Genomic DNA, 17,565 nt, shown 5'->3' on the forward strand with positions numbered 1-17,565 from the left:
TGCATGCTTGTTTTTGCATACTTGCATGTGCATGCCTGTTTATATGCACATCACATGTATGCAGTACCCGTGGAGGTCAGAAGAGGGTGCAGGATCCACTGGAGCAGAGTTTCAGGCAGTGAGAGCCAGTTGGGAACCGAACTCACGTTCTCTGTAAATGCAACAAGCCTTTTAAGCTAATCCATCTTTCCAACTTCTCCCTCCAGTTTTGTAGTCAGTTCAAGAAAGAATTAATGCTATGGAGTCCGGAGACCTGCTGGAAGTCGTACAAGTCCTGAAAATGGTTGGTGGTCTAGGGAATATTTAGCTTGTCAATTCCCTATTCTAAGATACCCCTTCTCCAGTCCCTGAATCTATGTACATCCCAATTGTTCCTGCTAGGTATCTTGTAAATGTAATGATCATTCAAAATTTCTGCAGGATCCCCAGCAGGCAGGGGGCAGCGGGTCCCGAGAGCAGCCAGTCCTGGGCAGGGCCAGGGCATGAGACCATGCAGCAGGTCTCCAAAGGTGGCTGGTCTCCTTGGCTTCCCTGGCGGCTAGCCGTGTGGGCTGCAGGCGGCAAAAGACAGACAGGCACACCATGTAGAATAAAGTTGGACATTTATTAGATGGGTTATAGAGGGGAAAGGAAAAGAGGAAAAGAGGGGAGGGGGGAGAGAGAGGAGAGAGAGAGAGAGAGAGAGAGAGAGAGAGAGAGAGAGAGAGAGAGAGAGAGAGAGAGAGAGGAGAGGTTGGTGTGCCGAGGAGCAGCCAGTCCTGGGCAGGGCCAGGGCATGAGACCATGCAGCAGGTCTCCAAAGGTGGCTGGTCTCCTTGGCTTCCCTGGCGGCTAGCCGTGTGGGCTGCAGGCGGCAAAAGACAGACAGGCACACCATGTAGAATAAAGTTGGACATTTATTAGATGGGTTATAGAGGGGAAAGGAAAAGAGGAAAAGAGGGGAGAGAGGAGAGAGAGAGAGAGAGAGAGAGAGAGAGAGAGAGAGAGAGAGAGAGAGAGAGAGAGAGAGGGAGGAGAGGTTGGTGCGCCTCTCTGAGAGAGAGATAGAGAGATGGAAAGAGAAGCGAGAGGCTAAAGCTGCAAGCAGGAAGAGAGTAGGCGTGGCTTGTATCTTAACGGGAGAGAACAGATGATTACGGTAAAGGATAGTCCTTTCTGCCCAGAAGCCACAAAAGAATAAGGCGCATAGGTTTGAACAATCCCTGCACTGGCACATGCCACATATTTTGAGTTCCAGACAGAGAGCTGGAGCTGCCTTCATTATGCTTATCCCTAGCTTTACTTAGTAAGGTAGATTAGTCTTGGTCAGAACTCACCATAAAACACGAACAACGTTCCTTTAAAATTTTTTAAACATTTTCTGGTTTGCTGGCAGTCCTTTCAAACCATTAATTTATTCCTACATAAATTTGGACCTTTTCAGGTAGGTTCCATTCATATTTTTTCTTGCCATATTAAAGAGAATTGTGGTGTTGGAGAGATGGCTCAGAGGTTAAGAGCACTGACTGCTCTTCCAGACGACCCAAATTTGATTCCCAGCACTCATACAGTGGCTCACAGTCATGTGTAACTCCTGCTCCAGGGGATCTGATGCCCTCTTCTGACCTCCACAGGAACCAGGGACATGCATGGCAAACAGACATAGATGCAAGAAAAACATTCATAAGGTAAAAATAAAAAAGAAATAATTTTTTTAAATTGCAATGTTGAGTGAAAGAAGTGAGCCAAGGAATGTTTAACCTTAAGTGCTTACAATAATAAGAAGGAACCATCACAAATCAATAAATTCTCACCCAAAGAACTTTTAAAAAGCAACAAAAAACCCTGCCAAAGCCAAAAAAGCCAAATAAACCTGGAAGTGTGTCAAGCAGAAATGCTAAATAGGCAGCCACACACTCTGAGTACCCGTACTAATGGCCAACTTTTGAATTTTCCATAGGCTTTTCTATTGGTCCACTTGTCTGTGGGGGCGGGGCTAAATTTCCCTGCTCAGTGTCACTCATTGCATATAGCAGTGATGTCAACAAAGCCTTGAGTCTCATTGGCTGGACAATAGTGTCCTCGTGCAATCTCCCTGGAGAGGGCACAAATAGGAGACCTGGAAGCAGCTGAGGAGGCACTCTCTCCGAGGCTCTCCTCAAGTTGATCTGTTAGCTGTTCACTACCATCTCACGGAGGCCAAGGAAGTGAACCTGTGAGTCAAGAGATCTCAAACTTCATCAGAAAGCGTCTGTGTTGCTCAGGCCGGTGGTAACTATGCAGAGAATTCTGCGTGGTATTTTAAATTTCTTTCGGAGGTGGGCTGAGTCTGATGGAAAACTCCAGATTCAAGGTAATCCTTTGGCTCTGAGAGTCAGTCCCCCTTGTCCCCCACCTAAGTAGACTCCTCAGAAAGGGTCTCCTCCACCATGACATGCTATGGGGCTTGAATAGCGGGGAGGGACCCGCTGCCATGCAGAGTGGTTGTTAAGTCTGAGGGTGTTCTTGAGTTGCCAAGAGTTAGGCCAACAGTGAACTCTCCCTAAGCTCCCTTGGTGCGCCAAAGCAGGAAGCTGTTTGGATGAACTCAAAGGACACGTGACATGAGTCTTTGTGGGCTGTACTGTCTCTGCCTTTCCCTGGCAAGATGCCTCTGTGTAGTCCCCAGCGAAGGGGCATGTCTCACGTTGACAGTGAATGTGGCCTTGTTTCCCAAGTACACACGATCTGATGCCAGGAGGCAGAGCCAGTCATAGGGAGGGTACCATGAAGGAAGGCGGCCGGTTGTCCCAGCAGGAGAGTGGAGCCAGATCCCCAAACATTACTTACCCATTATGCTTGTGACGAATAAAAGGCGATTTGGAAACATGTCCTTACATTTGCTCAGACCTTCTAATGCTCTGTCAGAGTTTAGAGCCACGGCTATGCATTTGCTGCTGGCGATGAGGCAGGCTTACACTAGTAATGGTGGGGGTTTCGGAGCTTCCTGAGCAGGGGAGATGAGTGCTGCACTTGCACTCTCTGGGACAGGTCACCCACAGATGCCATGGAGGTGTCATTCGGTAGTCACAACCTTAGGGCGCAGAAATGGTTACTGTGTTCAGAGAGGTGACGATATGTGCTCACATCTGCACAGCTGGTCAGAGTAGGACTTGTGTGTCGCTTGTATTTGACGGGAGCCAGTGTGACCTTGGTTTACCTGTGTCATAGATAACTTCAAGCTGAAGTCTGTCAGAGGAATTGTGACCCATCTCTGCCCCGACTATGGCTGGATTAATGACACCATCTTCTTTAATCCTGATATGGTGTGTGGAAATGTTCCAGTGAATGTTGGAATGAGTGTCATTGCTCTTGTAGAAGAGGATGAAACAACTCACGCAGTGAAAACCATCAAAGTAAGCCTGAGTTTGCTAAGATTCTCTCATAGGAATGGCATTTTTATATTTCCTCATGGATTAAGACAAGCAACATTGTGGACACAGGGTCAAAGCTGACCTTCTCCTTTGAGTTTAGAAGACTTGATGCTCTAAAATTCAACTGCAGTGATGTTTTTTCTGTTCCTAAAGCTTTTGCATCTCTTCTCCTAGTACTTGAACAACATAATAAATTATGGCCATTTTCTCCCGCCCTGCAGCTTGCATCTCTTAGTGAAAGCTGCTTTCTATCCTATGCATTCAAACTAGGAGATATAGCACGAACAGCCCTGTGTGCGCCATACTTTGTAATACACCAATTAAGATCTACTTAGCACACAGCAAGTTCTAGGTCCTACTATAAAATTTTGGAAGATAGTTCTGTAAAATACCACAAATGTCCAAGTATTTATATGTCAAAGGGTTTTATTTCTTTTAGCTATACTATCTAAACTGATTATCTCACCTTTTGCCTTTTGCCATAAAAGCCTTTTGCTAGTATTGGTAAACATAGATGATTAATTACTATTATTAAACTATCATAAATTAATTGTATATTGTATTATTGTAAAATTAGAACTAATATAGATTCATAATATTTCAAATTTTAAAACTCTTTATGCTTTTGTTGTTGCCTGCATGTGTTGTATGCTTGTGGAATCAGCATGCAGGCATGTGTGGAAGTCATAGGTTCAATACTGGCATGTTTTTCTCAGTTTCTCGCGCCCCCTTATGTTTAGAGACAGTCTCTCCCAGAACCTGGAGCTCACTATTAGGGCTATTCCGAACTGTTCAGAAAGTCACAGAATCTGGCCGTCTGTACCTTCAGGACTGAGGTAACAGATGGATTCCACCATATCTTGCTTTAATGTGGGGGTTCTGGAAATCATCATTCAGGTCCTATGGTTGCACAATAAGCATTTCACCCACCGAGACAATTCCCTATCCCTCGAATTTCTTTAAAACTTAGTGATAAAGTGGCAATTTTCTGGTTTTGCTCTTCTCTTTAGTTAAATTCATAATAGCTCTTTCCATGTTAAGAAAAATATATATCTTTGTTAGGAAAAATGTTTATGTTTGTTCCCATTATTTTACTTAATGCTCTGTTTTCTTGATTTTATGTATAATTTTAACACTATAAGTATTCTCATTGTATCTTTTTGTTTTAGCAAGAATTGTACAGCTAATGCCAATTCACGATTTATGAAAACATTCATTTCTTTTCCATTTTATCTATTCTTATTTTAGGAGACAGGCTCTTAATCTGTTTATCATATGCCTGACATCCATTATGTAGCCTTGACTGACCTCAAATTCACAGTCGTTCTACTAGTCTCTTCATTCCAACTGCTAGGATTATAAGCCCCATGCACTGTGTCTCGTCTTGGTTTTGTTTCTTTCCAAAAGCTGTATGAGTATATAAATGCAAGCATGCAAGCATTCAATCACCCCGTTTTTGACATAACGTCCTAAGACAAGGATCTACATCTTGCTTTGTAATTTCTTGTTATATGTAGTGGTCCTGTACTGCAGATTGGATCATCCACTAGGTGTCATTTGATTGGGAAGGGCAATAGAATATTAAAATATTTTCTTAAGCCCTAGGATATATCTTTATCCTTCTCTGTATTCATGGTATTTCAATTTTAAAAGATTTATTTTATTTTTAAACATGTATACATGTGTCCCTGTGGGTTTATGCCACCTGTGTATAGATGCTTGCAGAGAGCATTAGCACTAGTGTGCCAGAGCTTATGGCATTATGAGCTGCCTGACATGGGTGCTTGGAGTCAAACTCAGGTCGTCTGGAACCGATATGTGCTATTCACTTCTGAGCCATCACTCCAGCCCCATTAATCATATTTCTTAGGTTTAAAAAATATAGAACTGGCAGAATACAAGTTTTCCAGGAAAACTCTGAACTTCTTCAAGGTATAGTATATCTGTGATTTCTTGTAGAGTGGGAGATGTGAGTGCATTCAACATAGGTGAACAATTTATTTTTGGAATACATTTACCAAACCATGGAACAAGCACAGACATTTATGCATCTTCTCATGTCCATGATGATAGTGCTGAATGCTGTCATTTAAATGATTTCTGTTGAATTTGGGCTGTTTTGATGTGAAAAATAAAGCACTCTCTGTCTCTGACAGGAGTTGTATATACCCAAAGTCCTTACAACTGTGACAAACCAACTTGTTAAGTTGCCATTGTTTTGATGGTGAATCATTTGCATATACAAAGATCTGCTTGTAATTGTTATTTTAGCTGCAATCATTGTCTCCTTATATTATAGGTGAAAGCCATGTCTGATCCTATCTATGGTATTGAACCATCAGAATTTGACAAAAGACTTTGCATTAAGTGTGTGAGCTATGCAACACAGGACAACATCTTCATAAGCAAGGAAACATTTTTCCCCATGCAACTACTTTCTGGAGGTATGGTTTGTATTTTCTTTAGTTCTTCGAGAACTTTATATAGTGAACTTTGACCATTTTCATCTCCTCCCCTTAGCCCACCCCTCTTTCCTACACACCCAACATTGTGTCCTCTCCTTATTCACTGATCAAGTCCAATCTGTACTGTTTATACATTCAAGGATGTGTAGCCTTCCCCCGGAACATGGTGGACCTATCAGTAGCAATACTCTTAATTTTTATTTATGTCTATTAGTATTTTCATGCACATATGTGTACTGTGTGTGTGCCTTGTACCCAAGGAGGGCTGAAGAGGGTCTTGGGTCCCCTGAAACTAGAGTTTCAGATGGTTCTGAGCCACCATGTTGTTGCTGGGAACCCAACCTCTGCTACAGCACCTTAACTACAGAAGCGTCTCTCCACGACTGAGATTATAAACTTTTGCTAGCACATCTGACTACATTCAATTTCTGGTCACTGAACATCATGCATGCAAGGGATTTACATCAAAAATACTTCAATCATTGCAAAGCCAGGGCGCAAATAGTCCTTGTTCCTTTTTTCCCTCTCCACCCTCTTCTCTATGTGTCCTTATTCTAAAACACTGTTAGTCTCAACAGTCAGACCCTCCGACTTTGGCTTTAGCCTAGGTACACTGGGAGGTACTCAGATCCAGCAACTTGCTTCTACAACTGTTTCTGGCTGCCTCTCCAAATAGAGATGTGGCTATTTGAAGAGGAATACCAGTGATTCTAACAAATTGCTTACTCTGAGACACACAGTTCTTAGTTGTCAATATCTGACTGTTAATGAGGGTAGAAAAAGGAGTGTTTAAAGAATTATAAACTTCCCTTATTGTAGGAATATATTCAAGGTATCTGTGATGGGTTTTATTTTGTCTTTTATTTTTTGAGACAGGGTTTCTCTGTGTTGCTTTGAAACCTGTCCTGGAACTCACTTTGTAGACCACATTGGCCTCAAACTCACAGAGATTCACCTGCCTCTGCATCTGGAGTGCTGGCATAAAGCCACCATACCTGTCCAAAAGGTATCTGTAAGCATTTGGAAAAGTGATTTTACAATCAGGAAATGTTGGTCAACCTATTGCAGTGACAAAAGGCCTTAGGTAATGTGACATGACCTGAGTGCAATAATATTTACTCTTCTAATTTTCTTGGCTGTTTTAGGATTTTTGCCCTTTAAAGGGGACTTGTTGCTGGTTGAGTATTCCTTGAAGCCAGGCACTTCAAACATCACTATACACACTGTGAGCCTGCTAAACTCCCAGAATATGGATGAGGTAATTTGCTTCCATGTTACCCTTGTCATGGGTAGGTAGCTGCCTATCCTTCCTTCCTGATCACTTTCTTGCTCAGAATTTTGTTTGGCAGTATATCCCCTGCAAAAGTTGATAGGTTCACAGACTGAAAAAGAAATAAGAGAAAATAATGTAGAATATACACGTACTTAATTCGTAGGTTGTGTGCTTTACTTAATGTTAGGATGCTCTGTGAACAACAGTTAGAAAGTGTCTTGACTGTGAGGCAATTGTGGGGAAACGTTGAGTGCATTGGGTTTGAGGTCTTCAGCCTGCTGATAAAGATGGATAAGCCCATGGTCAGTACAGCCTGAGAATTAGATGTAAAGTCAGAGAGGGTAAAGTTTGTGGCCATATTGGGTACCATGAAGGGCACAGCCTCTCATCACACAGGAGATAGTGTGTGGGGCCATATTGGGTAGCATGAAGGGCACATCTTCTCATCACACAGGAGATAGAGTGTGAAACCGTATTATGTACCATGAAGGGCATGTCCTCTCATAACACAGGAGGTACAGTTTGTGGCCATATTAGTTAGCATGAAGGGCACAACTTCATGTTACATAGGAGATAGAGTGTGGGGCCATATTGCTTAGCATGAATGGCATATTTTCTCATCACACAGGAGATAGTGTGTGGGGTCATACTGTTTAGCATGAAGCACATATTTTCTCATCACACAGGAGATAGAGTGTGGGGCCACCTTGGGTAGCTTGAAGGACATGTTTTCTCATCACACAGGGATTAGATGTGTTGGCACCGTTTCCAGGTATTCCCTGTGTGTCGAGGATGAGAATCAGTGATGGGCCAAGGGACCTGCTAATTAGAGCCAAGGGGTTGTTGAGGACCATCTGTGATGGACTCTGCTTCTCCATACTCAGTGTCTTCATTTCCCATCATAGGTCTGTGTGACCAGTATTGATGGAAGAACTGGTGTGGTAGACGACATCATCTTTTTCACCTTGGACTCGCTCCAGAAGCCGAATGGCTATACTCCAGGGCTGTACGACATTGTGAATATTGTTGCTGTGGATAGCATTCAGCCACACTGTTCTTGGAGAGCAGTATCAATGGTCCCAGTGGAAATGTGTATTGATCAGGCCTAGTAATTAATTTTCAATATTACTTCTAAGGCTCTGGTTAATAAAACGATATGAGAACGAAACTCAAAGATATGTGAACTATGACTCTTCTTTTGAACATTCTGGTGATTTAAGTAGCATCATGGACTCACTTTAGGAAGGTACCTTGTTAATAAAAAACATGTCCTATTGGAACGTGATTTTAGCAAAGAAACCGCCCTGCCCTTCAGGTAAGTGCATCATTTTCCATGAGCAGGAGCAGATTCTGTGCTGCCAGTGGCCTTGCAGACCATTGAGATGTATGGTGAAGCAAAGCATTTACCTTGAGATTCCAGGAGCGAAGGTGAATGTGACCTTGTGTGATTTAACATTACAGCTGGCCTTCTAGCTTGAGTCTCTTTACGCCTTTCCAAAGTTTATTTCTCTACAATTTCTACCAGCTACTCCATTTGTTAAACTTAGTGTTTATCTGTGGATCCTCTTCCTATACTAGCATTTTATCTCCATAAAAATAGGGTGTTAGGTGAGTTGTTTTCCAACTCCCAGCATTCATAATTCTTAGTAGGTCCTAGGAGTGGACTGAAAGTTACAGACTAGTAAATAATTTCACTAGGCTTTAGTAGTGCTTTGATATAGCACTACTACAATTTTCAGTTGTTATATTTTAAATTGTTCCAAATCCCATTAAGAACTCATTTAAACAAAATATCATATATGTAAAAAAAATCAATTCTGAAACCATTTTATGAAATTAGTGTAGTTCATTTGCAGGCATGGATCAGATAAAACTCTAGAGCCATTTTCTTGATACTGACATTGCTGACTCAAGGGGGAAGTATCTAAATAATATACAAATAAATGCCTCCTAAGACCAATGAGATCCAGTTTCATTGGAAAGTGGTGGTATGTTTACCCCAGGCACATTATCTATGATTTGACCAGAAGTTCATGTTCTTAAGTAACAGAGCTTTCCACATACCAACCCTGGCTTTAATTTACCAATACAGTTTTCATAATCTTTATTTTCTTGAAATTTCTCTGGATCATCAGATATCTCTATGTCATGCCAACTGTAACAGTAACAACTGCAAAATACTATTATTATTATTATTTGTGGGTTTTTTTTGAGACCAAGGTTTACTGTGTAACAATGTTTGCTGTCCTGGAAATATCTCTGTAGATCAGGCTGGCCTTGAACTCACAGAGATCTACCTACATCTCCCTCTTGAGTGCTGGGATTCAAGGCTGTAGTGAGGGGCTGCAGGCAGGCCTGCTTTTTATCCCGCCTGGCTCCCGCATGGCTAGCTTAGCCCCAGAAATAACAACACACAAATTGTATTCATTTAAGCACTGCCTGGCCCATTATCTCTAGAGAGTTAGTTACTGACTAACTCTCATATCTTGATATTAACCCATTTCTAATAATCTCGTGGTAGCACCACGAGGTAGTGGCTTACCGGAAAAGATTCAGCATGTCTGACCTAGTGGCTGGCTCCATGGCGTCTGCCTCATTGCCCTCTTCCCAGCATTCTATTCTGCTTACTCCGCCTACCTAATTTTCTGTCCTATCAAAGGGCCAAGACAGTCTCTTTATTGACCAATGAAAATAACACAATAGACAGATAACCCTCCTCCATCATTTCCCCTTTTTCTGTTTAAACAAAAAAGAAAGGCTTTCATTTTAACATAGTAAAATTACACATAACAAAACAGTTATCAAGCAAGAATTACAGTCACAATATTTATAACTATATCTTTATCATAATAATGGAAAACTATAACTACGACTATCCATTCTTTAACTCCATCAAAGACTCCAGAAGGATATATTACCTAAGTAAACAAGAAGTAAGCAACTTCCAAAACTCTAGAAATGACAGAGACATCTTGCTGCCTGGACAGTCACCCAAAGTTCCTCTATATCGTTGGGGCACCCATCTTCAGCCTTCAGGCCCATAATATCCAGAGACATTTCCATGAAGCAGGAAATTTCAAAGGCAGTTCAGTCACTATCTGCTATGTCCTGCAGAATGTCTCGCAGACTCTTTCATGAATCAGGAACCCCGAAAGATCATCTCACCTTTAGGCAAGTTCAGCAGTCCTCTCTCTGCGGGTTCTCTGTGTCCAAGTTTATACAACAGTCCAGGCAAGAACAGTTTCTTGCCCAAATGGCTAACCAACTCCATAAGGAGCCTCTTTGATGCCCTTCTTCCTCTTGAAGTAGATTGGTGCTGCCAGGAGCAGACGTGTCTCATTGTCATGAAAAGTCCTAAGTTATTAAAACATTAAATGCCATGTTCTGTAGTCTTTGAAAGATATGAATGTCTATCTGAAATATATCTATGCACTTCTAGAAAATCAGACTAACATTACTACAAGCTTGACTATTATCGATGATTATCCATTAACAACCTATATTTTTAATTATACATTACATTTTAAATGAACTACACAATCACAATACATCAATCAAGATCAGAAATATATATATATATATACATATAACAAAATTGACCTTAAAATCCACAACAAAGAAAATTATTCATATCTATACCATATCCCCCTTTAAATGTAAAAGAACATTTATAAACAATATCTGGGAATATGGACGTAGTTATTTCTCTCCAAACTTCTTCCTGCTGAATAGGGGCACTGTTAATCAGGTCTTTCATAGTAAACCTGTTTGCTAGCTTTGTCTCAGTTGACAGTTGAATGAAGTAATTTTTTGAGGGTGTTCACAGCAACCTTTCAGGAGGGCGTGGTCTATCATACCATATTGGGATAGAAGCAATCCACAGGGTCTCATCCTCTGTGAAAACAAAAGAAGAACCTCCTTTCCAAAGTATCATATCCTTAGATCCAAATTCAGAAGTCAAGGTATTTTCAACATATCTATCTTGGATTAGTTCAGCAGCATTTATAAACAAATATCTTTTAGCAGCTGTTGCTCCTTCCTCAGCATTCAAACAATTCAAAGAGAGCATAATAGCATACAGTATCAAGATTCTCTGTGTATTTTCCATTTTTATGCAGCTTTATTTTTAACCTCTATTTCTTTTATTTTTACTTTTACTTTTTGACACAGGTTCTCTGTATATCTTTGTCCTGGAATAACTCTGTAGACCAGGCTGTCCTTGAATTCACAGAGATCTGTCTGTCTCTGCCTCCGCAGTGCTGGGATTAAAGGTGTGTGTTACCACACCTTGAAGTCACAGAGGTCAACTACCTCTGCCCCTTAAAGTCTCAGAGGTCAACGTACCTCTGCCTCCCAGGCATTGGGATTAAAGGTGTGTTCTACCACACCCAACTATTCTCTTTTTATTTTAAGAACTTTTAACTTTTATCCTGCATATATTTTTAACACATTGTAAACTCTTTAGAGGTTTTGTTCATCTTTGAACCTTTCTTTAATGTATCTCTATCTCTTTTTTGAGTACATGAGTCTTTAAGAAGAAGATTAATCCTCTCCTTTAAAGCCTTGGCTTTGACGGCTAGATCCAGCTCATTCTTTAGCTTTCCAGCCTTGTGGCTGAGGTACCAGCCAGTTCACTGCCGCCACAACTCTATGGCTTTTCAAGGTCCTTGGCAGCAAGCAAACTGGGACCACACTCAGTTGGACCGCCTGCCTGAAAGAGTCAGAATTTGCCCTGGCAGGACGGCTGGCATTTTAAAACAGCGCAGCTTTTTTTCCTGCTAGTGCTGAAAACCCAAAAAGCATGCGTTCAGCTTTTCATCAACACCGTTTAAGTGCTTCGCGGCAGGACCTCTTAAAAGAGCTGCAAGGTTTTGCAGCTAAAGCTGAGTCAGGAAGCCTCTCTTAGATGAGAGCATTTGCTTGCCTCTAGCAAGCAGAGCAGACATGAGAAATTGCTGCTACCATACCAAGAAAACATGCTTTACTCTATTCTTTCCCCAGCTTCTTCAGGCTTTTTGTGGATTTAGTTATCCACGTTGGCGCCATCTGTAGTGAGGGGCTGCGGACAGGCCTGCTTTTTGTCCCGCCTGGCTCCCGCATGGCTAGCTTAGCCCCAGAAATAACAACACACAAATTGTATTCATTTAAGCACTGCCTGGCCCATTATCTCTAGAGAGTTAGTTACTGACTAACTCTCATATCTTGATATTAACCCATTTCTAATAATCTCGTGGTAGCACCACGAGGTAGTGGCTTACCGGAAAAGATTCAGCATGTCTGACCTAGTGGCTGGCTCCATGGCGTCTGCCTCATTGCCCTCTTCCCAGCATTCTATTCTGCTTACTCCGCCTACCTAATTTTCTGTCCTATCAAAGGGCCAAGACAGTCTCTTTATTGACCAATGAAAATAACACAATAGACAGATAACCCTCCTCCATCACAAGGCATGCACCACCACTGCTCTGCTAAGATATTATTATTATTATTATTATTAATTTTATGTATATTGATGCATTGTTTGCATGTACATGTGAGGGTGTTGGATCCCCTAGAATTGGAATCTACAGATAGTTATGAGCTGCCATGCAGGTACTGCAAATTGAATCCAAGTCCTCTGGAAGAGCAGTCAGTACTCTTAACCACAGAGCCATCTCTCCAGCCCCAAGATATCATCTTAACACATTTTTATTGATTGTTTGGGAATTTCACATCATGTACCCCAATCTCACTCATTTCCCAGTCCTTCCATATCCACCCTTCACCCTTGTAGTGTCCTCCACCAAAGAACAGTAAAAAATAAATAAAAATAAGATAAAAACAAAAATACAAACAAAACAGGACCAAAACACAAGTTTAAAAAAAGCAAAAAAAAAAAAACCACTTTGATCCTCTGATGTGGGATTCCCTTCTGTATGCTGTGAATACCATTGGTTAATAAAGAAACTGGCTTGGTCTGTGATAGGGTAGAATAGAGCTAGGCAGGAAAAATTAAACTGAATGCTGGGAGAAAGAAGGCTGAGTTGGAAGAAACCATAGAGCCTCTGCTGGAGACAGACAAGCCAGAACTTTTCAGGTAGGCCACAAGCCTCTTGGTAAAATATAAATAATGGAAATGGGTTAAATTGAGATGTAAAAGTTAGCCAATAAGAAGTTAGAGCTAATAGGTCAAGCAATGATTTAATTAATACAGTTTCTTTCTGGTTATTTCAGGAGTTTGTGAGGCCGGGAAATTAACAAGTAGCTTCCTACAACAATCCTCCATCTTTTCCACCTCTCCATCCCTTCCTCATTCATCTTAGTGGCATTGGGAGCTGTGGTGTGTAACACAGCTTTTATCCAAACAACTTTTGTTTTGCAAATGTTCATTGTACAATGTATTATTGCTCAGGTTTAAGGCTCTGACTCTGGTACATCATCAATATTGGACCCTTACTGATACTCCTCTTGGATATCCTGTTGTTGCCCTGAGTCATGGGGATCCTTTGTCTCTGGTTCTGCAGGACTAGTCTCTTCAAGTATTTCAGAAGGTCATAGATGGGGTAGATGTTGGAGAATGCCAACTCAAAGCCCGGGATATGTGTCTGGGTGGTAGCTGAGTTGGTCTGCCTGGGTGTTTGGACTACCCCTCTCAGATGAGAAGCAGAGCCATTTCTCCCACAGTGGCGTTGAGGGTGGGGCCATCTTTCCCACGTGTGTGTGGGCACAGGTTTTCTATCAGCAGAGGGGACAGCTCTCCAGTGCAGGGTCATCAGGGTTCATTATCTCAGAGCCAGAGAGGGGCAGTGCTCTCCAGGCCAGACCGATGAGGGGCAAGGACAGCTGTAGATGGAAGTTTTCTATCTCAGAGCTGCTAGAACAAAAATACCCAGCAGCTGCTTCCCAAATTACCACACAGAGGCTTAATATTACTTGTAAATGCTCAACCAATAGCTCAGGATTATTATTAATTAGCTCTTACATTTTAAGTGAACCCATATTCCTTATTTATACTCTGTCACATGGTGGTACCTTTTCTCAGTACAGCATGACCATTTTGCTCTCTGCACATCTGGCCAGTGTCTCCTGGCTTCATCTTTCTCCTTCCCATCATCCTTAGTCTGTTGCCCCTGCCTACACTTCCTGCCTGGATACTGGACAATCAGAACTTTATTAAACCAATTTGATTGACAGAACTTTACACTGTACAAGAGGATTATTCCACCATACTAGCTCAGCACAACACTTGTACTTCAACATATGGTTCAACACATGGTTCATCACATATTTCATAAGGGCCCCTGAGATAACATGGGCAATGGAATCAACATAGACCATGCTGTGGCAGGACTACAGATCCAGACATGATCAGCAGCAGCAGCTTTGGCCTACATGTCATCATAGTCATGGGTGGCAGTACAGGCCTCTTAGATCAGCATGGGTCCAGTAACCTTGTGGTTACTGGACTACAACATGTCCCCAGGTGGTGGTCTAGACTCCATGACTTTTGATGCCATGGACATCAATAAAGACCCTTGGCTGTGGTGGGGCCATGAACCTAGACATCACTATGGCCCTGGATGACAGCACAGGTCACCGCAATCTGTCCTGAGTCAGCAGCATGACCCTCAAGCACAAACATGGCCTCAAGTGTTGGCCCAGATCCTTCATTGGCAACCTGTTGTGTCTGGTGTTTGGTTCATGTGGGTCCATGGAAGAAACAGTTACTTTAGAATGATTTCTAGCCTATTTGGCCTGACCAGAGGAGAGTCAGCTTCTGGTGAACTAATTGCCTGTTGCTTTGCAAAGGCTTTTTTTTTTATCGTTATGCCATTTGCACCTTAGCAAGTCAATTGCCGAATAAGAAAATCTCTTATCTGAAGTTCCCCAAAGAGACAAATGCCAAATGCCAAAACAATTCCCAGTCATAGGACATCACAGTTTTGCACAGACTTTGAATTTTTAGGAAGCTCTCAGATAAGATTTACACACTTCAAACAGAAGGTACAGGACACAAAAGATAACAGTCACAAAAGGCAGATCAAGGTCCAGGTACTAACACTCTGGAATCAAACAGGCTTCAAAGCTTTGTGGGAACTCCCACTACCATAAGCGGAGCCACTGATATCAAGGCAGACCCTGGCTGCAAGAGGGCCACAGACCAAGATATTATTAAAACGTAAAAACAACAACAACAAAAAAAACCTAGAACCTTAGCTGGGTGGTGGTAGCACATGCCTTTAATTCCAGCACTCGGGAGGTAGAGGCAGGAGGAGCTCTAGGAGGTAGAGGCAAGCCTGGACTATAAGAGCTAGTTCCAGGACAGGTTCCAAAACTACAAAGAAACCCTGTCTCAAAAAAAAAATAAAAACAAAACAAAACCCAAAACAACAAAATCCTAGAACCTTGATGTTTCCCACATTAATAGTTAGAATTCTTTCTCCACTCTTTGAAGCTTATTGTGGGTTGTTTTTTTTGTTATTATTGTTTTGCTTTGTTTTTTGAGACAGGATTCTCTGTGTAGCTCTGGTTGTTTTGGAACTTACTCTGTAAATTAGGCTGACCTGGAACTCAGAGATTCATCTGCCTTTGCCTCCTGCGTTCTGAGATTAAAGGTGTGTGCCACCACCACCCAGCTTTCATGGGCTGTTTTACTTGTTTGAGTAAATGTGTGAACACAGAGGCTTGAAGACTATTCAGGGTTTGACTTTTAGCTTTTTCTAGAAGAAAGATAATGAGTATGAGAAAAAGTCTGAGATAGCATCCTGGAGAGCAAGAGCACACCAAACGTGTAAATGCACTTGTAATAGATCATCCAGTCCTTTTGAGTCTGCCAGATACTGACAATGATATGAGTTAAGAGGACACTAGGAGAACAAAGTACTCTAAATCAATTGTGCACAGAATTCTGAACTCACAGAAACTGAAGCATATAGATCCTCTATGTATATATTATAAGTATTAGCTTAGTATTTTTATGGGACTACTGAGTGTGTATGCTGCTCTTGGGGCTCTTTAAGAAATAGCCAGAACCTTTTAGAGCCATAGCTGTAGCCAACCATTCAAAAACTGACAAGTTTTTGCTATGTTATTAATAGTCTTGAAGGGCCTATTCTCAAGGCTACAGTCAGAATTCTGAACAAATGAGATAATATTTTCTTCTAGTCAGTAACTTTCATTGCGACCTATTATGTAACAATATATTATGTAAGAATGTTATGTAACAATATATAGCCTGTAGAAGTTAAGCATAGACAAGTCAAACACAACTTAATTAAATAGGATTAAGTGGTATTTTCTGGCAATCTTCTATTTGAAATTAGCTTTTATAAATATCCAACTGCAGAATACAGGGAAAAAACATTAGTAGGGTCAATATATTGTTGGTTGAGTTTTCCTGCCCTGACTGGCTACAACCAAATAACCACTCAGAGTCTTAATGTTGATTATAAATGCTTGGTTGATAGCGCAGACTTATTACTAACTAGTTCTTACAACTTAGATAAATTTTACCTCATGGCTCATGGCTTGTTACCTTATTTTGTGCATTCCCTGCTTCCTCTGTCTCCTCCCTCTTTCTTCCCAGTATCCTTCATTTAGATGTCCCACCTATACTTCCTGCCTGGATATCAGCCAATCAGTTTTTTATAAACCAATTTGAGTGACAACTCTTCATACTGTACAAAAGGATTATGTCACAGAATTTCCCTGTCTTTGTTTAATTAAAAAGAAAGGTTTTAATGTTAACAAGTAACATTAATTACAGCAAAAACAGTTAAGTAAGAATTACAATTACAATATCTAGTCTATTTGTATTTGAAAAATTAGAGAAATATTCTATTATGTGTCTTATCTTTGTGAGTCTAAAGTTTTATATAATTTAACTTTTATCATAACTGAGGAAAATCTTAAGTCTAATTATTTAGTCTTTAACTTTAGCAAAGACCTCAGAAGGGGATAACGTTATCTAATGGCAGGGACATCTGGCTGCCTGGAAAGTCACCCAAAGTTCTTCTGTAGTGTTGGGGCATCCATCTTTGGCCTACAGGCCTAGTTTAACTGACAAACTTTTCTGAGAATCGAAGAATTTTGAAGGCCTTTCCTACCTCGTCTTCACAAACTTTGATAGTTGCTTTCTAATAGTAGCCAAGAGTCCAGCTATTCAAGATTACCTCCAGGGTTCAAGTAAGAAGGTTACAGTGAAGAAAATGGATTTAGGATATTTCTAATCTGAATGGTTATAGAATTAACTCATACACATGCTGTTTGAGTAATGTTCTTTATTCTTCTGCTCAAGTTCCAGATCTTTATAGTTTATATAAACATACAACAGCAATTCTTTGGCAGTAGGTTGCAAGACTATTTTCTGAGTGTCACAAAACATTCTTTTGTAGATATGATAAGAGACACATGCAGTGCCATGGGCTGTGAAAGTATACATCAGGTGACAACTAGATGT

General features: G+C 41.1%; 1 protein-coding gene across 1 annotated transcript; it reads left to right on the top strand.

Moving 5' to 3' along the window:
- The first annotated feature begins 2,063 nt into the window (after positions 1-2,063).
- Positions 2,064-8,286, top strand: LOC125415364 (cancer/testis antigen 55-like). The gene is made up of 5 exons (XM_085684441.2): positions 2,064-2,332; positions 3,190-3,374; positions 5,692-5,836; positions 7,003-7,115; positions 8,036-8,286. The coding sequence occupies exons 1-5, from the start codon at positions 2,257-2,259 to the stop codon at positions 8,237-8,239; spliced, it is 723 nt and encodes a 240-aa protein (XP_085540567.1). The 5' UTR covers positions 2,064-2,256; the 3' UTR covers positions 8,240-8,286.
- The last annotated feature ends 9,279 nt before the right edge of the window (positions 8,287-17,565 follow it).

Source organism: Myodes glareolus, chromosome X, assembly GCF_982192425.1.
Source record: "Myodes glareolus chromosome X, mMyoGla1.1, whole genome shotgun sequence".
Classification (NCBI taxonomy): domain Eukaryota; kingdom Metazoa; phylum Chordata; class Mammalia; order Rodentia; family Cricetidae; genus Myodes; species Myodes glareolus.